We start from the raw sequence: 25,180 nt of genomic DNA, 5'->3' as shown, positions 1-25,180 counted from the left end.
TATATAGCACTTTTTACAATATACATTGTCTCAAAGCAACTTTACAAAATCCAGGACCAACAGATACAAAATCTGTTGGTCCTGAATGAGACACTAAATCACTTGGTATCCTCAATGCCAAAATGTCTTTTAAGTGTTGTGAAAAGGAATGGCAACATTACAAAGTGGTAAATGCTTTACTGTGTCAACTTTTTTGGAATGTGTTGAATCAAATAAAAGTCAAAGTCAATGTAAGAAACTATGTGGTTTTTTTATTATTAATTGCATTATCCATGCTGTCCCAACTTTTTCTGATTTGGGGTTGTAAAATAAACAGCTCCAGCGTGGTATAGATTTCTCCTCTCGCCTTTCCGCTTTGCGTGAGAATAAAAGGAAACACATTTTTACTTTCTCCTTATCCACAGGCCTTGTCACGCACATTCCTGTGTAACTGCTTGTCATTCTCATGCAACTAGTTCAGTCGAACAAGTTTTTTCTCACGCATAGTATTATTTTATATCCGAATAGAATTGCTTCATATTAAATCAGCTCAGTGAAGTGTTGGTCAAAATGAATCTGCCAAGAATGGGGCAGGAAAGAGAAAAACAAGGCTTTAAAATGGAAGTGGTCTTGCATGAAGCATGAAACCCAAAGAGAAAATAAACACGCCAGAAATTCCACAACCCCCAGGATACATTAAACATGCTGCCGGGGAATAAAAGTTGGTACTTTTTTTGTTTGGGATTCCTCCATGCCATTACTCTTGCATATGCATTTCAAAGCTTTGCAAATTTAAACTCATATACATATAACTATGAAAATAATCTTTGCACCTGTAATCTAAGCTCTGGAAATGAGATCAGACAATTTAAAGACCAGCATCATGATGACTGTGCATGGGTGTGTGATTAGGTTTGTTTGGATTTGTGAGTTTGTCAGAGTGGGCGGTACTTTCTAATACTTTCTTCAATGAAACAAAGAGCAAAGTGCTTTTACACACACCAGTGTTGAGAGAGAGTGGGTTTCAGAGAGAGTTCTACTTTGAGGAAAAGCCTGCACGAGAGATATCAAGAGACTGCTCTATAACTATCAGCATGGAAGGGATTGATTTTGAAGCGGTAAGTCATCTGTGTGAGATTTGTTTTTAATAAACTGATTGACCACATGTACACTGATCAGTCAGAACATTAAAACAGTAAAAAAAAAATTACTGACTGTAATCCATCTGTTTCTCTGCATGCTTTGTTAACCCCCTTTCATGCTGTTCTTCAATAGTCAGGACTCTCCCCAGGACCACTACAGAGCAGGTATTATTTGGGTGGTGGATCATTCTCAGCACTGCAGTGACACTGACATGCTGGTGGTGTGTTAGTGTGTGTTGTGCTGGTATGATGGTTTTTTAAACACCTCACTGTCCCTGCTGGACTGAGAATAGTCCACCAACCAAAATATCCAGCCAACAGCACCTTGTGAGCAGTGTCCTGTGACCACTGATGAAGGTCTAGAAGATGACCAACTCAAACAGCAGCAATAGATGAGTGATCGTCTCTGACTTCTACAAGGTGGACCAACTAGGTAGGAGTGTGGACTCCAGCAGCGCTGCTGTGTCTGATCCACTCATACCAGCACAACACACACTAACACCCCACCACCATGTGATTGTCATGCAGTGCAGAGAATGATCCACCACCTAAATAATGCCTGCTCTGTGGTGGTCCTGTGGAGCTCCTGACCATTAAAGAACAGGGTGAAAGCAGGCTAAAAAAGCATGCATAGAAACAAATAATTGTAGAACTACAAAATGATGAAATGGACAGTGAGTGTAGAAACAAGGAGGTGGTTTTAATGTTATGGCTGATCGGTGTACATGTAAAACCACTGGGTTTGACATATTGTTCACCTTGACCTCACTTATATGGCCATGTTGACACTACTTTCTTATCACTGAGTTCAGGCTTTTTTAGCCACACCCATTGCTCGAAGGTGTAAAAAGTAAATTTTATGATTTCAGCTTTGTGGTAACAGTGTGGGGCAGGCCCATTACTGTTTCAGCATGTTTTTTGCCCTAGTGCATGAACTAAAACTCATAAGGACACTAGTGGGCAATGAGGTGACATTAGGTTTGTTGAACTGCTATGGGATGAATTGGAAAGTCAATGGCAAGCCAGGTCTTTTTGGCCAACATTAGTGCTAAACCGTACTAATGCTTGTTTGAAAGAGTCAACCCAATAATTCCCATGGTTTTGAAATAGAATGTCCAAAAACTTCATGGACAAGTCTTCACATTCTTTGGCCAATTGGGATTAATTGGAAAGCCGATGGCAAGCCAGGTCTTTTTGGCCAATATTAGTGCCTAACCTTACTAATGCTCGTTTGAATGATTAGGTCGTAAGGAGTAGGGTCAACCCAATAATACCCATGGTTTTGAAATGGGACGTCCAGAACGTTCATGGGCAGGTCTTCACAAATGTTTGACCAATTAGGATAAATTAGAACATCAATGACAAGCCAGGCCTATTTGGCCAACATTAGTTCCTAATCTTACTAATGTCCTTTTAAATGATTAGACCATCAGGGGGAGAGTCAACATTATAATAATACCCATGGTTTTTAAATGGTATGTTTAAAAAGTTCATGGTCAGATCTTCACATACTTTTGGCCAATTGGGATGAATTGAAAAGCCGACTGCAAGCCAGGCCTATTTGGCCAACATTAGTCCCTAACCCTACTAATGCTTTTTTAAATGATTACACCATCGTGGGGAGAGTCAACATTATAGTAATACCCATGGTTTTGAAATGGGATGTCCAGAACGTTTTTGGCCAACATTAGTGCCAAACCTTTACTAATGCTTGTTTGAATTATTAGACCATCGGGAGGAGAGTCAACATTATAATATATAAAATACCCATGGTTTTGAATGGGATGTCCAGAAAGTTCATGGGCAGATCTTCACAAATGTTTGGCCAATTAGGATGAATTAGAACGTCAATGACAAGCCAGGCCTATTTAGGCAACATTAGTTCCTAACCTTACTAATGCTCTTTTAAATGATTACACCAACGGGGGGAGAGTCAACATTATAATAATACCCAAGGTTTTGAAATGGGATGTCCAGAAAGTTCATGGGCAGGTTTTCACATACTTTTGGGCAATTGGGATGAACTGGAAAGTCGATTACAAGCCAGGTCTTTTTGGCCAACATTAGTGCCTATCCTTACTAATGCTCTTTTAAATGATTAGACCGTGGGTGGGAGAGTCAACATTATAATAATACCCATGGTTTTGAAATGAAATGTCCTGAAAGTTTATGGGCAGGTCTTCACAAATGTTTAGCCAATTAGGATAAATTAGAACATCAATGACAAGCCAGGCCTATTTGACCAACATTAGTTCCTAATCTTACTAATGCCCTTTTAAATGATTAGACCATCGGGGGAGAGTCAACATTATAATAATACCCATGGATTTTAAATGGTACAGTGTATCACAAAAGTGAGTACACCCCTCACATTTCTGCAAATATTTCATTATATCTTTTCATGGGACAACACTATAGACATGAAACTTGGATATAACTTAGAGTAGTCAGTGTACAGCTTGTATAGCAGTGTAGATTTACTGTCTTCTGAAAATAACTCAACACACAGCCATTAATGTCTAAATAGCTGGCAACATAAGTGAGTACACCCCACAGTGAACATGTCCAAATTGTGCCCAAATGTGTCGTTGTCCCTCCCTGGTGTCATGTGTCAAGGTCCCAGGTGTAAATGGGGAGCAGGGCTGTTAAATTTGGTGTTTTGGGTACAATTCTCTCATACTGGCCACTGGATATTCAACATGGCACCTCATGGCAAAGAACTCTCTGAGGATGTGAGAAATAGAATTGTTGCTCTCCACAAAGATGGCCTGGGCTATAAGAAGATTGCTAACACCCTGAAACTGAGCTACAGCATGGTGGCCAAGGTCATACAGCGGTTTTCCAGGACAGGTTCCACTCGGAACAGGCTTCGCCAGGGTCGACCAAAGAAGTTGAGTCCACGTGTTCGGCGTCATATCCAGAGGTTGGCTTTAAAAAATAGATACATGAGTGCTGCCGAGGTTGAAGACGTGGGAGGTCAGCCTGTCAGTGCTCAGACCATACGCCGCACACTGCATCAACTCGGTCTGCATGGTCGTCATCCCAGAAGGAAGCTGACACACAAGAAAGCCCGCAAACAGTTTGCTGAAGACAAGCAGTCCAAGAACATGGATTACTGGAATGCCCTGTGGTCTGACGAGACCAAGATAAACTTGTTTGGCTCAGATGGTGTCCAGCATGTGTGGCGGCGCCCTGGTGAGAAGTACCAAGACAACTGTATCTTGCCTACAGTCAAGCATGGTGGTGGTAGCATCATGGTCTTGGGCTGCATGAGTGTTGCTGGCACTGGGGAGCTGCGGTTCATTGAGGGAAACATGAATTCCAACATGTACTGTGACATTCTGAAACAGAGCATGATCCCCTCCCTTCGAAAACTGGGCCTCATGGCAGTTTTCCAACAGGATAACGACCCCAAACACAACCTCCAAGATGACAACTGCCTTGCTGAGGAAGCTGAAGGTAAAGGTGATGGACTAAACCCAATTGAGCACCTGTGGCGCATCCTCAAGTGGAAGGTGGAGGAGTTCAAGGTGTCTAACATCCACCAGCTCCGTGATGTCATCATGGAGGAGTGGAAGAGGATTCCAGTAGCAACCTGTGCAGCTCTGGTGAATTCCATGCCCAGGAGGGTTAAGGCAGTGCTGGATAATAATGGTGGTCACACAAAATATTGACACTTTGGGCACAATTTGGACATGTTCACTGTGGGGTGTACTCACTTATGTTGCCAGCCATTTAGACATTAATGGCTGTGTGTTGAGTTATTTTCAGAAGACAGTAAATCTACACTGCTATACAAGTTGTTCACTGACTACTCTAAGTTATATCCAAGTTTTATTTCTATAGTGTTGTCCCATGAAAAGATATAATAAAATATTTGCAGAAATGTGAGGGGTGTACTCACTTTTGTGATACACTGTATGTCCAGAAAGTTCATGGGCAGATCTTCACATTTCTTTGGCTAATTGGGATGAACTGGAAAGTCAATGGCAAGCCAGGTATTTTTGGCCAACATTAGTGCCTAACCTTACTAATGCTCGCTTGAATGATTAGGCTGTAAGGAGGAGGGTCAACCCAATAATACCCATGGTTTTGAAATGGGATGTCCAGAAAGTCCTCATTTCTTTGGCCGTATAGTGTATACGGCAGCCTTTGGGAATGACTTGGATTCCTGAATTTTGTAAGCAGTTACACATAAAATATGGTCTAATTCTTAGCAATATCATAATAATAGACCAACACATTCTGCCTTGACTGCGAAATAATTGGTTAATGTTTAATTATTCATGGACGAATCATTACAGTTCGTGTTGAAGTGGAGGATGTAAACCCTATTATGTAATAATGGCTAGTACCTCATTTAGCAACAATGACATTTCCTGCAGCTGTTAAGCAGACTTACACAACAGTGGGGAGGAACTTTGGGCCTGCCTGAGATTTTTTGCATGTAGAACCCAGTCCTTTTTAAAGCATTTCTTTTCATTACTTATACTTGTTTATTTACTTGTGTACTTTAGGTTGTTGTTTTGTTGCATCATTGCCCAACATCAATTAGGATTTAGTTGACAGTGCACCATTACACTCTAAAATAAAGGTGCCAGCCAAGGTTCTTAATGGTGATGCCAATGAAGAACCATGTTTGGTTTTGTACAAGTGTTTTAAGTGTAATAATTCCCCACTATTAATGTATAAATGTTCATTGTCGCTATATGCTACCCTGACCCTTTTCTATACATTTTTAATACCACCTTAAATTCATTAGTCCAGGTCCAGAGACAGCAGCCTAAACCCACAACATTTCCTCCACCATGCATTAGTGTGCAGTGGACAGTAATTAAGTACCACCGTTTTATCATGGTCAGGGTCTGGCTTCCCCGGAACCACGCCAATCCAATACCGTATCTCAGCCATTCCTTCCTCAGACATAGCCAATCAAGTCTGTATGTTGACGTCTGACCAGCTGATAGTACCTGCTAGGGGTTTAGAATCCTGGATCCCAGCAGTAATAGGCTAGTGTAATTTACCACTGCACAGCCTGAGCACCCACAGTAGGTTAGTTTGTAGTTTAGTTGCACCATATACATACTTTTCTATACATTTTAATACCACCTTAAATTCATTAGTCCAAGTCTAGAAACAGCAGCCAAAGCCACATGTTTCCTCCACCATACTTCACAGTTGGGATGTAGTTTTGTATTAGTGCGCAGTGGACACTAATTAAGTACCACAGTTTTATCATGGTCAGGGTCTGGCTTCCCCGGAACAATTGGGTGCAAAGCGGTAACACACCCTGGTCAGGACGCCAATCCAAAACCGTGTCTCAGCCATTCCTTCCTCAGACATAGCCAATCGTGTTTGTATGTAGACGTCTGACCAGCCGATAGCATCCGCTGGGGGATTTGAATCCTGGATCCCAGCAGTAGTGGGCTGGCGTAATTTACGACTGCACCACTCGAGCACCCACAGTAGGTTAGTTTGTAGTTTTTTTTTTTTTTTTTTTTTGTTCCTAATAGAAGTTGGTGGACACATCCCAGATTTAAACAAGTTTAGAAGCTTGTTGCATGTTTTTTGCTTTTGCACAGGGCTTCTTTGTCCTCTCATTGTGCTTAGTAATTTGTTATATAACTCAGACAAGCCACTAATATCAAGTTCAGTATTCTGCATTGCACATACACCAATAATGTAATGGCTCAAGATTTGGGTAATGCATAAAACCTTACAATAAGTGTATTATGTAATTGCCCCTCCCTCCATATTGCAGCTGTAACAATGAGGTTACGTTTCACAATGTGAGGTTAACGCAGACAATGTTGGAGAAGGCTTGGCTTGCAATCGATGATATAATTCATCCCAAAAGTGTTCAGTGGAACTCAGCCCCACATTTACTTGGTTTTCACTGGGTGTGGCTGAAACACTTGAACCAAACAAATAGAAGTGGTGCTCACATACATGGCCATGTGGTGTATATCATAAACCTGTTATGTCAGATGTCACATGCTGTAGCGTGTGGTCATAACAGTTGATGACAAAGATTATTGCAGTATTATGTTAACAATTCATCCCAAAGGTTTTCAGTGGGGTTGCGGTCAGTGCTATGTACAGGCTGTTGGAATTCCACTACACCACACAACAAACCATATAATTTCCCATTAAGACTAAAACATCCTATCAAACTTTATAAACAGCCTATTAGTTCACCCCCCCCCCCCCCCCCCCCCCAGCCAATAACGCCTGAAATATACAGTCAGCATAGAAAACAATCACAGAATAAAATGAAAACAACACATGAAACAAGCTAAAGAGGAAAACACTCAACATAAGTAAGCACTAGATGAATGCATGTTAGATTGGTATCCAAACTGTCTGTCAACGGTCCATTGATACAAACACAGAAATATCATATTCCATTCTGCATTTGATGCCCTTAAGTGTTTGAGTGCTTAAGCCCTGTGTGAAGTTTCTGTTTTGAAGCAGTATAAACACTTAAATGCTCCTCAATGTACCCATGGACTGTTTGGTAGTTTGAGTTGCTGATATATATACATATTTCATGTGATATACACCGATCAGCCATAACATTAAAACCACCTCCTTGTTTCTACACTCACTGTCCATGTTATCAGCTCCACTTACCATATAGGAGCACTTTGTAGTTCAAGTCCATCTGTTTCTCTACATACCTTTTTAACCTGCTTTCACCTTGTTCTTCAATGGTCAGGACCCCCACAGGACCACCACAGAGCAGGTTTTGTTTAGGTAGTGGATGATTCCCAGCACTGCACTGCCATGGTGATGGTGTGTTAGTGTGTGTTGTGCTGGTATGAGTGGATCAGACACTCAGTTTTTTAAATACCATGTCCACTCACTGTCCACTCTATTAGACACTCCTACCTAGTTGGTCCACCTTGTAGATGTAAAGTCAGAGACGATCGCACATCTATTGCTGCTGTTTGAGTTGGTCATCTTCTAGACCTTCATAAGTGGTCACAGGACGTTGCCCACGGGGCGCTGTTGGCTGGATATTTTTGATTGGTGGACTTTTCTCAGTCCAGCAGTGACAGTGAGGTGTTTAAAAACTCCAGCAGCGCTGCTGTGTCTGATCCACTCATACCAGCACAACACACACTAACACACCACCACCATATCAGTGTTACTGCAGTGCTGAGAATGATCCATCACCCAAATAATACCTGCTCTGTAGTGGTCCTGGGAGAGTCCTGGCCATTGAAGAACAGCATGAAAGGGGGCTAACAAAGCATGCAGAGAAACAGATGGACTACAGCTGATAAAATGGACAGTGAGTGTAGAAACAAGGAGGTGGTTTTAATGTTATGGCTGATAGATCTAGAGCTTGTGAAGGACAAACATAACAGTGCACAGGAGTCTAAGAAAAGTAGTCACTAATACACACTTTTTCACTTAGCCTATTTATCATTTATTTACTGTTTTCCCAATGCAGAATGCCTACTTGCAAGAACCATACTGGCCAAACGGTCTTTCTAGGGAATTGTATTGTATTTAATGGTTTCCATTACATTTGTTTGCCCTTACTAACAGCAATATTTATTACTACAGTTGCAACACATGGCTCGACCAGAGATATTTGATTTTGAGGGCATCACAATGATCCCACCCTTCACAGACAACTGGGAAAATGTTCAAAACTTCCAGGCAAGACCAGATGACATCCTCATTGCTACTTACCCAAAAGCAGGTAATCTGTGTTTTAATAAAGGTTATTTGACCAGATTTTTTTTAACCTTTTTTGTATTTGTAAACCACCTCTGTGTTGTTTTTGTAGTGTGCTTTGGGTCATTGGCTTGCTAAAAGACAAGCAGGTTAAGCATTATGGCTTGTGAAACAGTTTTAACATTTTATCAGTAATCTGGGTCAGGTTGCCAGTCCCTGCTGCCAAGAATCAGCAAGGGATGTTGTTTTTTGTTAATTCATTTACATTCAGTGACAATGACTGACTTCTGCAACTCAGCAATTGAGAGCTGAGTGAAAGAGGTGGTGAACTTTTCATTTGGCTGACTCACAGTTTCATAAAGTTTAGAGTGGTGACCTGACCTAAGCCGTGCGACTGCAGTTTTATATTAAATATGGCCAAAGGTATGTGGATTACACCATCTTGATGGACTTTGTGCTCAGAGGCCCCATACAGCTGGAAAAGAATATTAAAAGTCTGTGGCCTTCAACATATCCAACATTTGGCCATACAGTGTCAACATGGACTAAAATATCAAATGAATATTTCCTTCTTATATATTTTAATATATCTCTTACATTTACTTTGTATGAACCTGAGATATTTCATGTTTTGTCTTGTCAACTTCATTTCATTTATTAATAAACATCCATTCCTGCATTTCAGACCTGCAACACATTCCAAAAAAAGTTGGAACAGTAAAGCATTTACCACTTTGTAATGCTGCTATTCCTTTTCACCACACTTAAAAGACGTTTTGGCACCGAGGAGACCAAGTGATTTAGTGTTTCAGCTTTTATTTTGTCCCATTCTTCCTGCAAACACGTTTTAAGATGTGCAACAGTACGGGGTCGTCGTTGTCTCATTTTTTGTTTCAAAATTCTCCACACATTCTCTATTGGAGACAGGTCAGGACTGCAGGCAGGCCAGTCCAGTACCCGTACCCTCTTCTTCCACAGCCATGCCTTTGTAATGTGTGCAGCGTGTGGTTTTGCATCGTCTTGTTAAAAAATGCATGGACGTCCCTGGTAAAGATGACGTCTTGAAGGCAGCATATGTTGCTCTAAGATCTCAATGTATTAATGCTGCCATCACAGAAGTGTAAATGACCTTTGCCAAGGGCACTGACACAGCTCCATACCATGACAGAGCCTGACTTTTGGACTTGCTGATAACAGTCTGGATGGTCCTTTTTATCTTTGTTCCGGAGCACATGGCGTCCATTTTTTCCAAAAAAGACCTGGAATGCTGATTCATCTGACCACAATACACAATTCCACTGTGTGATGGTCCATCCTAGATTCCTACAAACCCAGAGAAGTCGATCCCGCTTCTGGATATGGTTAACACAAGGCTTCTTTTTTGCACAGTAAAGTTTAAAGTGGCATTTGTGCATGTAACTCTGTATTGTAGAGCTTGACAAAGGTTTGCCAAAGTAATCCCTCACCCATGTCTTGATGCAGTGCCATCTGAGGGATCGAAGATCACGGGCGTTCATCTTAAGCTTGCACCCTTGGCTTTTACGCACTGAAATTCCATCCGATTCCTTGAATGGTTTAATGATATTATGCACTGTAGAGGGAGAAATATGCAAATCCCTTCTAATCTTTCTTTGAGATACATTGTATTTAAACATTTCAATCATTTTCTCACACATTTGTTGACAAACTGGAGATCCTCTGATCATCTTTGCTCATCAAAGACTCTGAATGCTGCTTTTGTACCCAACCATGATTACAATCACCTGTTGACATCATCTTTTTTTTTACCTCAATACTAGCCCTAAGTTGCAGGCCTAAAATGCAGGAATGGAGGTATATTATCAAATGAAATGAAGTTGATATCTTGGGTTCAAAATGTCTGCAATCAAATAAAAGTTAAAGTAAATGTAAGGAACACTGCATATTTACTAAATTTGCATTTTTCATACTGTCCCAACTTTTTCTGATGTGGGGTTTGTAATAATATTAAAACAGTTGCTTTCTTCAAACTGTCTTTTACAGTAGACAGTACAGATACCCAGTTTTCTAGAATCAACTTTCCAAACTGTGTAAAGCAGTGGTTCTCAACTTTTTTAACTGCTATCCCACAATGGGCTGAAACAGTGGCCAAAAGTCAGTCTTGTAGGCTGCACCTCAATGTTTTGGGCCACAAAATGTTAAAGAAGTACTTATTTAGTAGTAGTTCAGCACTTGACCTTAATTCGTTCCAGGATGTTTGCCGTCCGGAGTCCGGAGCAGGCTAAGTGCCCAGCAGATTTATTACGTAAGGAATAATTGGTTCCACATTCTTAGAGAGTAGTGCTACTTTTCTTTCATACTTCACTATTATTTCTGTTTTCAGCTCTGTTGTGGTTCTCAACAATTTCCTTTTTGATTGGATGTTTTCACTGACCTTCTTAGAACCCATGCTTACTAATACAGTATTTGCATAAAATGCATTAAAAGCAGAGAAAAAAGTTCATGTTGACAGCTGATTCTACCAAAGATCTGCACTTAATAAAAACAACAGCGAGACTGACTACTACTAGTAGTAGTAGTGAAGCAGTCAAGTACCGAGGTACTACTGTATACTACTGTCCTGTATATGGGTCAATGGTACATAATGTGAATTAATCTGATATAAACAATAAGCTTATATACACCAATCAGACATAACAATATGACCACCTTCCTAATATTGTGTTGGTCCTCCTTTGCAGCACCATACACAACAAACTGTGATGCACTGTGTATTCTGACACCTTTCTATCAGAACCAGCATTAACATCTTTAGCTATTTGAGCTACAGTAGCTGTTGGATGGTGGATCGGACCATACGAGCATCAATGAGCCTTGGCCGCCCATGACCCTGTCTTCCTTCCTTGGACCACTTTTGATAGATACTGAGCACTGCAGATCACACTGCAGCCCATTTTTTCCTGCTTCTAACATGTCAACTTTGAGGATAAAATGTTCACTTGCTGCCTAATATATCCCACCTACTAACAGGTGCCATGATGAAGAGATAATCAGTGTTATTCACTTGATTGGTGTATGTTTTCGATATTCAATTTATATTCATATTCTAATTCTAAAATTTTACTCTTTCTTTCTAACAGGGACCACCTGGGCATCTTATATCCTTGACCTGCTCTACTTTGGTAATAGAGCACCAGAACGTCAGACCTCATTGCCCATTTACATGAGAGTGCCATTTCTTGAGATGTGTTTTCCTGGGTTTCCAGCAGGTTGGTGACAGTTCTCATTCCAAAACATTGATACAGTATTATTAATGATTAACATTTATTTTATCATAGGTACAGTGTATCACAAAAGTGAGTACACCCCTCACATTTCTGCAAATATTTCATTATATCTTTTCATGGGACAACACTATAGACATGAAACTTGGATATAACTTAGAGTAGTCAGTGTACAGCTTGTATAGGAGTGTAGATTTACTGTCTTCTGAAAATAACTCAACACACAGCCATTAATGTCTAAATAGCTGGCAACATAAGTGAGTACACCCCACAGTGAACATGTCCAAATTGTGCCCAAAGTGTCAATATTTTGTGTGACCACCATTATTATCCAGCACTGCCTTAACCCTCCTGGGCATGGAATTCACCAGAGCTGCACAGGTTGCTACTGGAATCCTCTTCCACTCCTCCATGATGACATCACGGAGCTGGTGGATGTTAGACACCTTGAACTCCTCCACCTTCCACTTGAGGATGCGCCACAGGTGCTCAATTGGGTTTAGTCCATCACCTTTACCTTCAGCTTCCTCAGCAAGGCAGTTGTCATCTTGGAGGTTGTGTTTGGGGTCGTTATCCTGTTGGAAAACTGCCATGAGGCCCAGTTTTTGAAGGGAGGGGATCATGCTCTGTTTCAGAATGTCACAGTACATGTTGGAATTCATGTTTCCCTCAATGAACTGCAGCTCCCCAGTGCCAGCAACACTCATGCAGCCCAAGACCATGATGCTACCACCACCATGCTTGACTGTAGGCAAGATACAGTTGTCTTGGTACTTCTCACCAGGGCGCCGCCACACATGCTGGACACCATCTGAGCCAAACAAGTTTATCTTGGTCTCGTCAGACCACAGGGCATTCCAGTAATCCATGTTCTTGGACTGCTTGTCTTCAGCAAACTGTTTGCGGGCTTTCTTGTGCGTCAGCTTCCTTCTGGGATGACGACCATGCAGACCGAGTTGATGCAGTGTGCGGCGTATGGTCTGAGCACTGACAGGCTGACCTCCCACGTCTTCAACCTCTGCAGCAATGCTGGCAGCACTCATGTGTCTATTTTTTAAAGCCAACCTCTGGATATGACGCCGAACACGTGGACTCAACTTCTTTGGTCGACCCTGGCGAAGCCTGTTCCGAGTGGAACCTGTCCTGGAAAACCGCTGTATGACCTTGGCCACCATGCTGCAGCTCAGTTTCAGGGTGTTAGCAATCTTCTTATAGCCCAGGCCATCTTTGTGGAGAGCAACAATTCTATTTCTCACATCCTCAGAGAGTTCTTTGCCATGAGGAGCCATGTTGAATATTCAGTGGCCAGTATGAGAGAATTGTACCCAAAACACCAAATTTAACAGCCCTGCTCCCCATTTACACCTGGGACCTTGACACATGACACCAGGGAGGGACAACGACACATTTGGGCACAATTTGGACATGTTCACTGTGGGGTGTACTCACTTATGTTGCCAGCTATTTAGACATTAATGGCTGTGTGTTGAGTTATTTTCAGAAGACAGTAAATCTACACTGCTATACAAGCTGTACACTGACTACTCTAAGTTATATCCAAGTTTCATGTCTATAGTGTTGTCCCATGAAAAGATATAATGAAATATTTGCAGAAATGTGAGGGGTGTACTCACTTTTGTGATACACTGTATACTATAATTGTATGTTATTAAAATGGGGTTGATAGAAGTTTTAAGATAGTCATTTAAATTGTTTATTTAAAAATAAATATGAAATGCATTTCTATATCTGCAGTCATACAATATGTTTTGCATTCATACATGTTTAAAGCTTTACACAACCACGTAGCAGGCACATGCACAGATAAAACCTGGGTGGTGCTCCTGCCCTTTTGGCCTCAGACTAGATAAGTGCTCTGTTTGCAAGACATAATTTTTCAAATTTTATATTTTAGTTTTTCAATTTGAGTATGTTGAATATTAAACATCTTTGTAAATATGTATATATACACTGATCAGCCATAACATTAAAACCACCTCCTTGTTTCTACACTCCATTTTATCAACTCCACTTACCATGTAGGAGCACTTTGTAGTTCTACAATTACTGACTGTAGTCTATCTATTTCTCTACATACTGTTTTAGCCTGCTTTTACCCTGTTCTTCAATGGTCAGGACCCCCACAGGACCACCACAGAGCAGGTATTATTTAGGTGGTGAATCATTCTTAACACTGCAGTGACAGTGACATGGTGGTGGTGTGTTAGTGTGTGTTGTGCTGGTATGAGTGGATAAGACACAGCAATGCTGATGGAGTTTTTAAACACCTCAATGTCACTGCTGCAGCACAACAGCACAACACACACTAACACACCACTACCATGTCATTGTCACTGCATTGCTTAGAATGATCCACCACCTAAATAATACCTGCTCTGTGGTGGTTTTGGGAGAGTCCTGACCATTAAAGAACAGCATGAAAGGGGGCTAAGAAAGCATGCAGAGAAATAGATGGACTACAGTCAGTTATTGTAAAACTACAAAGTGCTTCTATATGGTAAGTGGAGCTGATAAAATGGACAGTGAGTGCAGAAACAAGGAAGTGGTTTTAATGTTATGGCTGATCAGTGTAAGCACAGACTGTTGATAATTATGCGAACACGTGTTTGTTTTTGTTTTTATTTGCTAGGTGTTGATCTAGCAAATAATTTGACCACTAGACCACGGCTCATTAAAACTCATCTACCTGTTCAGTTGGTGCCCAAGTCCTTCTGGGAACAGAACTGCAGGGTACAGTATACATGTATAATTAATGCTATGGTTATTTCATTACTCAATTTTTTTTAACATAATAGTCCTTAAATTTGAATATACTGTTAAGGAATTGACAAAAATTTAAATATTTGTGAATGAAATCAAATTCTAGTGTGTATTAATTGAAACTTTTGCACAGTTTATTAACATTCTTAATTACTAATTAAAAATAATAAGGGATTGTTCCTACTAGGGACGACATGGTGGCTCGGTGGGTAGCATGAAGGTCCGGGTCCTTTCTGTGCGGAGTTTGCATGTTCTCCCCGTGTCCACATGGGTTTCCTCCGGGAGCTCCGGTTTCCTCCCACAGTCCAAACACATGCAGTCAGGTTAATTGGAGATACTGAATTGGCCTATAGGTGAATGTGTGTGTGTGTGTGTGTGTGTGTGTCTGCCCTGCAATGGACTGGCGCCCCGTCCAGGGTGTTACTGTGTGCCTTGCGCCCATTGAAAAGCTGGCATAGGCTCCAGCACCTACCCATCCTAATTGGATAAGTGGTTAAGAAAGTGCGTGAGTAAGAGTGAGTGAGTGTTCCTACTAGGTAAAAAGTACCCATTATCTTCTCTTACAATATGTTCTTTAGGAAGGTCTTATCTCACTATAACCACAGGTCACGCAGACTCGGCATAAACTCTGGCATCTTAAAACTGGAGTTAAACCATTTACGGAATTATTTTACAAATCCAGTTTCAGTGGTAGTAAGTGTGCTGGTTCAAACTGCTGTTGGTTTGATATGAAGAAGGTTCCTAAAAACATGATTATTAAGCAATACATAACAAAAAAAAACAGTGCAGCTAGTTAATATTTAATACTTAATCATTTGCAAGCGTGGATACAGGGCTGTTTCTCCATAAGTGGTATGGTACTTTGTTACATGGCATTGAAAGAAACATGAAAGACACAAAACAACAGAACATAATAGAACATTATAATCTGCATGTAATTACTTTCTTTAACAGTGATATGGACTGTGCCTGCAATTTATAAAGGGGCTTTTGTAACTGTGGAGAATTGATGGCAATTTGCCAAGAGAAATGGGTCAAAGTTAAACCATAGTGCTGCCAAAAAGTTGTCTGGAAACTGTAACTTCCAGGAATAGCTTTGCTAGAAGGTCCTAATGTTATTCACTTGTGGCGTTTGAAAACTTTTCCCCCTATCAAGTAGTTTTTAATACGTTTTTGTTTATCCTTGTACATAAAAACGTACTTTTGTTCATATTTGTAAGTACAAAGTAGAAAATGTGTGAATGTGTGAATTTAAAGTGTATATTTACACTGATCAGCCATAACATTAAAACCATGCACCGTCTTGTTTCTACACTCACTGTCCATTTTATCAGCTCCACTTACCATTTAGAAGCACTTTGTAGTTCTACAATTACTGACTGTAGTCCATCTGTTTCTCTGCATGCTTTGTTAGCCCCCTTTCATGCTGTTCTTTAATAGTCAGGACCCCCACAGAGTAGGTATTATTTAGGTGGTGGGTCATTCTCAGCACTGCAGTGACACTGACATGGTGGTGGTGTGTTAGTGTGTGTTGTCCTCACTGTCACTGCTGGATTGAAAATAGTCCACCAACCAAAAACATCCAGCCAACAGCGCCCTGTGGGCAGCGTCCTGTGACCACTGATGATGACCAACTCAAACAGCAGCAATAGATGAGCGGTCGTCTCTGACTTTACATCTACAAGGTGAACCAACTAGGTAGGCTTGTCTAATAGAGTGGACAGTAAGTGGACACTGTATTTAAAAACTCCAGCAGCACTCCTGTGTCTGATCCACTCATACCAGCACAACACACACTAACACACCATCACCATGTCAGTGTCACTGCAGTGCTGAGAATGACTAACCACCCAAATAATACCTACTCTCTGGTGGTCCTGTGGGGGTCCTGACTATTAAAGAACAGCATGAAAGAGGGCTAACAAAGCATGCAGAGAAACAGATGGACTACAGTCAGTAATTGTAGAACTACAAAGTGCTTCTAAATGGTAAGTGGAGCTGATAAAATGGACAGTGAGTGTAGAAACAAGAAGGTGGTTTTAATGTTATAGCTGATCGGTGTATATACTACTTAAATTATGTTATGCAAGGAAAATAGTAAATTAATTAAATATTTATGATTTACCCAACACTTGTCCGTCTTGCTCTTATAAAAAGTTAAATGATATTAAAATCACACAATGTTTTGGTGTATAATTGGCGTAACTCTCACAGTTGACCCCATACTGATAAACTGACCAGACAGAAGCAGCCCAAGACCAACACTAAAACGCTCAGGCATAACGTTACATGAAAAGGCCAGGGTCCTGTAAAATCAGGGCTGGAAGTATATTTGGAGGGGTATAAACATGATATGCAACACATCCATTTAACAGTCTCTCTAAGCTCTCTAACAAAGTAAAGTGCTTTCTGTTTTTCAGTATCACTAGTTCAAAAATGAGGTACAACATTACCTCAAGTAATTTAGTAACATTAAACAAATTGCACATTTAGTTCTTTCAGTTTTGTTCCACCTTTTTAAAGTTATCATGTGTATCACACTCTAGGTTGTCTATGTAGCTCGCAACGCCAAGGACAATGCTGTGTCTTACTTCCACTTTGAGCGCATGAACAGGGGACAACCTGATCCGGGAGACTGGAACACTTACTTACAGAACTTCATGGATGGAAAGAGTCAGTAAGAGTTACTATATGAAATATGACCATTGACAGAGTGTTTGTTTGTGATGTCATGTAAAACATGTGATATTTCACTTTTTAGAGGTGTTTGGACCGTGGTATGACCATGTTAATGGTTACTGGGAGAAAAAACAGACATACTCGAACCTTCACTACATGTTCTTTGAAGATATGGTAGAGGTAAGACAAGTTTGCTCACCAATAACATTCTTTCTTTATTAAAAAATACTAAAACTGCAGAGATTTAAGTTAACAGGGATAGCTTGGATAGTTTAAGTTAACAGGACAGTTGAAGCCTAGTGGTTAAGGTACTGGTCCAGTAATTAGAAAGTTGCTGGTTCAAGCCTCACCACTACCAGGTTGCCACTGTTGGGCCCTTGAGCAAGGTCCTTAACCCTCAATTGCTAAGATTGTATACTGTCACAGTACTGTAAGTCGCTTTGAATAAAAGCATCTGCTAAATGCTGAAAAGGTAAATGTAGTTTAAGTATACAAGTGGACAAAAGTATTGGGACACCTTCTACAGCCTAGTGGGTAGTGGTAGCCTTGTGGGTAGAGCTTTGGGCTATCAACCGGAAGATTGGTGGTTCAAATCCTCTGACCCCAGCTTCCAAACAATCTGGCATATGCGAAGAAAGAATTCATTGTACAGTTTAGGGAAGGCCCTTTCCTGGTCCATCATCAATTGAGACCTTCTTGACTGACATCAGTGCCTATACATACACATTTTTGACTGAATGGGCATAAATTTAAAGTCTTGTGAGCATGGCTGGATTACTGACCGGGCCAGTGGGGCCAGCGCCCAGGGGCCCATGAGGAAGGGGGGGGCCCTGGCCCAAAACATTTTGCGATGCCTATCAACATTTATGATACAATATATTTTTATTTCCGAGGGCCCTCCATTTTAAGGATCCTCTGACTATTAGGGACTTTGACCCCAGGGCCTCTTGGGGGCCCTAGCCATGCTTTTGGGGCCCCTAGCCATGCTTTTGGGGGCCCTAGCCATGCTTTTGGGCCCCTTATGAAAATGGATGAGGCGTTGTGGCACTGCTCTGACTTCGACTAGGAAAGAGGGGGGCATATTTTTAGAGGGCCCTGGTTATGAGAGCCCCTACCAGGGGGCCCTAGAGAAGAGCAGGGCATACCATTAGAGGGCCCTTGATCAACTCTTTGCCCAGGGGCCCAGACTATCCTTAATCCGTCCTTGCTTGTGAGAAGCCCTCTCAGATAAGTGGGTGTTATATGGTCAGGTGTCCACATACTTTTGGTCACATAGTGTATATGGAATCTATTTTAATTAATGAGGTGTTTCAGCCACACTCAGTATATAAAACCAATTACTTAAAATAAATGATAGAAAAAGTTTGGAGCACGGGTGGCTCCGTGGCTTTCTGTGTGGAGTTTGCATGTTCTCCCTATGTTTGCGTGGGTTTCCTCCGGGTGTTCCCTCCCACAGTCCAAAAACATACAGTCAGGTTAATTGGAGACACTGAATTGCCCTATATGTGAATGGGTGTGTGTGTGTGTGTCTGCCCTGCGATGAACTGGTGCCCCTTCCAGGGTGTTACTGTGTGCCTTGCGCCCATTGAAAAGCTGGGATAGGCTCCAGCACCCCCTCGCGACCCTAACTGGATAAACGGTTAAGAAAGTGAGTGAGTGAGTGAAGTTTGGAGAACGCCCTGTCCTATTTTAGCCTGGCTGTGCCCCCTGTGCATAAAGTTCTTGTGCCTTGCATAGAGCTTTCAGCCTTTGGGACAGATTGAAGACACACTTCAAAATATTGTGGACAGCCTTTACAGTGGAGTGGTACTGTTGTAGTCCCAAAAATAAGAGGGGTTAAAAGCTTAAAGAAGGTCTGGAACAGCATCTTGTTCTTATCCTTAACCGTCACACCACTAACACCTATGAAACCATTATATTAAATAGTCATTCAAAAAATGTCCTTCAAGGACATGGTGAGGTGTCCAAACATTTTGGCCTCATGGTGTACCCTAAAATAATATTTATCACAAATGTTCTATTTCAGGTTCAGTTGAATGCACAGCTTTTGGTTGCTGCTGATAAGTGTGAGTCCAGAATTTGGTCTTTAAGTGTTTCTTTCCTCATGTCTAGGACACAGGGCGTGAGGTTGAGCATCTGTGCTCCTTCCTTGGTTTATCTACACCAAAGGAAGAGAGGGAACAAGTTACAAAAAACAGTCATTTTGATGCCATGAAGCAAAACAAGATGACCAACTACTCAACAATTCCGGTCATGGACTTCAATGTTTCACCATTCATGCGCAAAGGTAAAGTCACACATTTCCACAGCCTGTGCAACTAACAAGTGAGGTTTATACACACACTGTCCATTTTATCAGCTACACTTACCATATAGAAGCACTTTGTAGTTCTACAATTACTGACTGTAGTCCATCTATTTCTCTACATACCTTTTTAGCCTGCTTTCACCCTGTTCTTCTATGGTCAGGACTCTCCCAAAACCACCGCAGAGCAGGTATTATTTAGGTGGTGGATCATTCTCAGCACTGCAGTAACACTGACATGGTGGTGGTGTGTTAGTGTGTGTTGTGCTGGCATAAGTGGATCAGACATAGCAGCGCTGCTGGAGTTTTTAAATACCGTGTCCACTCACTGTCCACTCTATTAGACACTCCTACCTAGTTGGTCCACCTTGTAGATGTAAAGTCAGAGACGATCGCTCATCTATTGCTGCAGTTTGAGTTGGTCATCTTCTAGACCTTCATCAGTGGTCACAGGACGCTGCCCACAGGGCACTGTTGGCTAGATATATTTTGGTTGGTGGACTTGTGATGGTATGATGGAGTTTTTAAACATCTCACTGTCCCTGCTGGACTGGGAATAGTCCACCAACCAAAAATCTCCATCCAAAAGCATCCTGTGGGCAGCATCCTGTGACCACTGATAAAGGTCTAGGAGATGACCAACTCAAACAGCAGCAATAGATGAGCGATCGTCTCTGACTTTACATCTACAAGGTGAACCAACCAGGTAGGAGTGTCTTATAGAGTGGACAGTGACTGGACATGGTATTTAAAAACTCCATCAGCGCTGCTGTGTCTGATCCACTACAACTCATACCAGCACAACACACACTAACACACCACCACCATGTCAGTGTCACTGAGAATGATCCACCACCCAAATAATACCTGCTCTGTAGTGGTCCTGGGAGAGTCCTGACCATTAAAGAACAGCATGAAAGGGGGCTAACAAAGTATGTAGAGAAACAGATGGACTACAGTCAGTAATTGTAGAACTATAAAGTGCTCCTATATGATAAGTGGAGCTGATAAAATGGACAGTGAGTTTAGAAACAAGGCGGTGGTTTTAATGTTATGGCTGATCTTTCTGAGTTTGAATTTCAGTTCTGCTACCAGTCGGCTGGCTCCAATTGGCAGTGCCTGCAGCAGACTAAATTGCCCACTAGTCTGTTGGGTGGGATAGGACTAAAACAGGGGGTGGGGTCTTCAATGCTGTGTAAGGACCCTGGTTACTAGCCCGAAGCACCTGTACAGAATTGGAGGAACGCTGAGATCAGCACAATACTCTCCATGTGCAAGACTGGTTACATGTGCAAATGGGTGATTAAGAAGGTATTAGTGGACTGAGGACGAGTCAGAGGGAGAATGTCCCAGGCAAATATGCCTGTGGTGGGATCAGGGTACCCAGCTGTGGAAGACTAATTGGCTATGCTTTCTTTTTAATTGGCAGAAAAAGGGAGAAAAATACAGAAATAAATAGAAAAATAAAAAATTAATTAACAATTTAATTGAATTTAGTCACTTTTCTAATTTTTTCCTATTAAATTTGTTTTTCAGGTAAAGTCGGAGACTGGAAGAATCACTTCACTGTGGCTCAAAATGATCAATTCGATGAACACTACAAGCAGAGGATGAAGAACGCTACAGTACAGTTCAGAACTGAGATTTAGGGTGTTATGATTTGTTGGTTAATTTTGTTTCATTTCAATTGTTTGAAATATCACATATGTAAACAAAAATAGAAAGACTGGGAAACTGTATTTTAGGTAAAAATGTTCTTTTTTTTGTAACGTAAAACTGTGTTCAACTGCCTTTACAAATGTGATCTGCATGGAAGAGTCGTCGAAAAGGAATCTTAACAGCTACCTCACTGAAAAAGCTATGAAGTATGTATGAAATATTACACCAGGGGCATTTTAGAAACACGTTTTAGAGGTAAGCAAGCTGCAACATTAAAAATAAGAGAAAAATTAATTAATTAATAAAAAATAAAAAAACAAGAGTGATGAAACTGAGTCTTACAACTTCAATGAAAAGTTTGAAACGTGTATGAAAAGTTTATCTGTTATATATTAATACCCACTGAGGTACACTATATTGCCAGAAGTATACGCTCGTCTGCCTTCACACGCAGTCTGCTTTCCACAAGGTTTAGGAGTGTGTTTATGGGAATTTTTGACCTTTCTTCCAGAAGCGCATTTGTGAGGTCAGACACTGATGTTGGACGAGAAGGCCTGGCTCACAGTCTCCTCTCTAATTCATCCCAAAGGTGTTCTATTGGGTTGAGATGCAGGCCAGTCAAGTTCTTCCACACTAAACTCACTCATCCATGTCTTTATGGACCTTTCTTTGTGCACTGGTGTGCAGTCATATTGGAACAGGAAGGGGCCATCCCCAAACTGTTCCCAAGTTGGGAGCATGAAATTGTCCAAAATCTCTTGGTATGCTGAAGCATTAAGAGTTCCTTTCACTGGAACTAAGGGGCCGAGCCCGACTCCTGACAATCCACCCCACACTTTTGTTTTGTTTGTTTATTAGGATTTTAATGTCATGTTTTACACTTTGGTTACATTCATGACAGGAACAGTAGTTACTCATTACACAAGATTCATCAGTTCACAAGGTTATATCAAACACAGTCATGGACAATTTAGTATCTCCAATTCACCTCACTTGCATGTCTTTGGACTGTGGGAGGAAACCGGAGCACCTGGAAGAAATATTTACAAATAATCCCATCATGTACAAGAAGAGAAAATTGAAGCAGAAGGAGGTAATTTAATGACAGATGGGAAAGTGAATACAAGTTTGTGCTTCAAGAAGGAAAAGCGGTACATCTCTTGTTGTATGAGGCCGTGTCTGTGGTAAAGGAGTACAATATAAATGTAGATGTACATTATAAATATACAGTATAATTTTGGTAATTTGACACCAAACACAGAATTTAGCCTCCAAGAAAAACAACAAATTGTCCAAGACTTAAAAGGCAGACCACAATCACAGCAGGATACGTTACAATCGGCCCTAATGCAGATGTGGCCCTCGTTGAAAATGAGTTTGACACCCCTGTTCTAAACCAACAAAATATGCATTGCAATGACTTGGGGTTTCTTTAAGCAGTCGATTTAGATGTTGAACACTCATGTAAAAGTGTGTCGGGCCGTCCAGCAGTTCAGACACAATCTTTTAAAGTGTTTATTATTTATAACTGTAATGGGGCGGAATGCAAGAATGAAAATGTAGAACCAATATAGAACAACACTAACAAAAACTGAGATAGTTGCAAATACACCCCCGAATCAGAAAATGCTGGGACAGTATGGAATTTGCAAATAATAATAAAAACACAGAGTTTCTTAAATTTACTTTGACTTTTATTTGATTGCAGACAGGATGAACCCAAGATATTTTATGTTTTGTCTGGTCAACTTCATTTCATTTATTAATAAACATCCATTCCTACATTTCAGGTCTGCAACTTATTCGAAAAAAAAAATTTGGGACAGTAAAGCATTTACCACTTTGTAATGTTGCCATTCCTTTTCACCACACTTAAAAAAGGTTTTGGCACCGAGGATACCAAGTGATTTAGTGTTTCAGTTTTTATTTTGTCCCATTCTTCCTGCAAACACGTCTTAATATGTGCAACAGTACGGGGTCGTCGTTGTCGCATTTTTTGTTTCAGAATTCTCCACACATTCTCTATTAGGGACAGGTCAGGACTGCAGGCAGGCCAGTCCAGTACCTGTACCCTTTTCCTCCGCAGCCATGTGTGCAACATGTGGTTTTGCATGGTCTTGTTGATATATGCATGGACGTTATTGAAAAATATCTTTGCCAATAGCAGTGACACAACTCATACCATGACAGAACCTGGCTTCTGGACTAATAACAGTCTGGATTATTTTCATCTTTGGTTCGAAGCACACAGTGTCTATTTCTTCTAAGAGAGATCTGAATAACTGGTTCGTCTGACAAATGGTCTGTGTGTTGGTCCATCCCAGATGCCTCTGAGCCCAGAGAACTTGAAAGTGATTCAGGACATGGTTAATACAAGGCTTTGCTTTTGCACACTAAAGTTTTAAGTGACATTTGTTCATGTAACTTGTAGTGCTTAGCAGAAGGTTTGCCAAAATAATCCCTTGCTAATGTGTTTATGTTTTCATCAGCTATTGATGAAAGAAGGTTCTTGATGCAGTGGCGTTTACAAAAGCCAGTTGTTCTAATAAAATAAATACAATTAAAAATGTGGAGGAGATTTGAAGTGTGGGTTGTAGAGGTGCATGGTCATAAAGCCTACATAAAGCAAATATGGCTTTTTATCCATATCCTTTAAAGAATAAGCTAAATAACTACATCATAGACTGCAGACAAGCCAGTCTAGCATCTGCACTCTCTTACTATGAAGCCTCGTCATTGAAACACATGGCTTCACTGAAACAAGCAGGGACACCCTCGATAAGTACATGTTGCTCCAAGGTGTACATGTTCCCCTTAGCTTTAATGGTGCATTTACAAATGTGTAAGTGACCCACGCCACTGGCACTAACGCACCCACCACCACCCCACACCCCTGTCCCAACTTTTTTGGAATGTATTGTATTAATCAAATTAGGAATTAGAGTATATTTACAAAAGTCAGTAAACATTAAACATATTTGTGCTGTTTATAAATCACTGTTTTGTTCTATTTTATTTGCATTTAACCTCTTGAGACCCTGCGGTCACATATGAGGACATTACATTTTGGCTTTGTTATGCCTTATTCCTTGACCTGCTAAACTTAGACCGATTGTCCCCATTAGTGGACACTTTTGTCTGCCATCTAGTGGTAGCAAAAGTACTAGAAAACTAATAAAGTTTGTTTGTTACTTTATTAAGATTTTAACATTATGTTTTACACTTTGGTTACATTCATGACAGAAACGGTAGTTACTCATTACACAAGATTTAGGTTACATCAAACACAGTCATGGACAATTCAGTGTCTCCAATTCACCTCACTTGCATGTCTTTGGACTGTGGGAGGAAACCAGAGCACCCGGGGGAAACTCACACGACAACATGCAAACTCCACAGAGAAAGGACCCGGACCGCCCCATCTGGGGACCGAACCCAGGACCTTCTTGCTGTGACAGTGTGCGACAGTGCTACCCACTGAGCCACCGTGCCGCCCAACTAATAAGGTTGAAAACAAAAGGAATAGAAAAAATGCATTGAAAAAATGTATAAGCAAACAGCTAAGCTAAACAGTATGTGGTGCAGGACATACATGTCAGATTTGTTGTACTTTGGACTTGTGAGGTTATAACGTTCATTCAGAACTGAGAGGATTCCAAGTACACACAGCTTTACGCTGATTG

The 25,180-nt window shown here is 41.0% G+C and overlaps 1 protein-coding gene across 1 annotated transcript; it reads left to right on the top strand.

The window, feature by feature from the left end:
• Positions 1-1,073: 1,073 nt before the first annotated feature.
• On the top strand, positions 1,074-21,793 carry LOC134318023 (cytosolic sulfotransferase 3-like). Its single transcript, XM_062998762.1, has 8 exons — positions 1,074-1,097; positions 8,697-8,835; positions 11,930-12,058; positions 14,724-14,824; positions 17,401-17,527; positions 17,616-17,713; positions 19,646-19,820; positions 21,375-21,793. Exons 1-8 carry the CDS (start codon positions 1,074-1,076, stop codon positions 21,485-21,487), a joined length of 906 nt encoding a protein of 301 aa, XP_062854832.1. The 3' UTR covers positions 21,488-21,793.
• Positions 21,794-25,180: the final 3,387 nt, after the last annotated feature.

Source organism: Trichomycterus rosablanca, chromosome 7, assembly GCF_030014385.1.
Source record: "Trichomycterus rosablanca isolate fTriRos1 chromosome 7, fTriRos1.hap1, whole genome shotgun sequence".
NCBI lineage: Eukaryota > Metazoa > Chordata > Actinopteri > Siluriformes > Trichomycteridae > Trichomycterus > Trichomycterus rosablanca.
The sequence above is the reverse complement of the archived record's forward strand: the minus strand, read 5'-3'. Positions and strand labels throughout refer to the sequence as shown.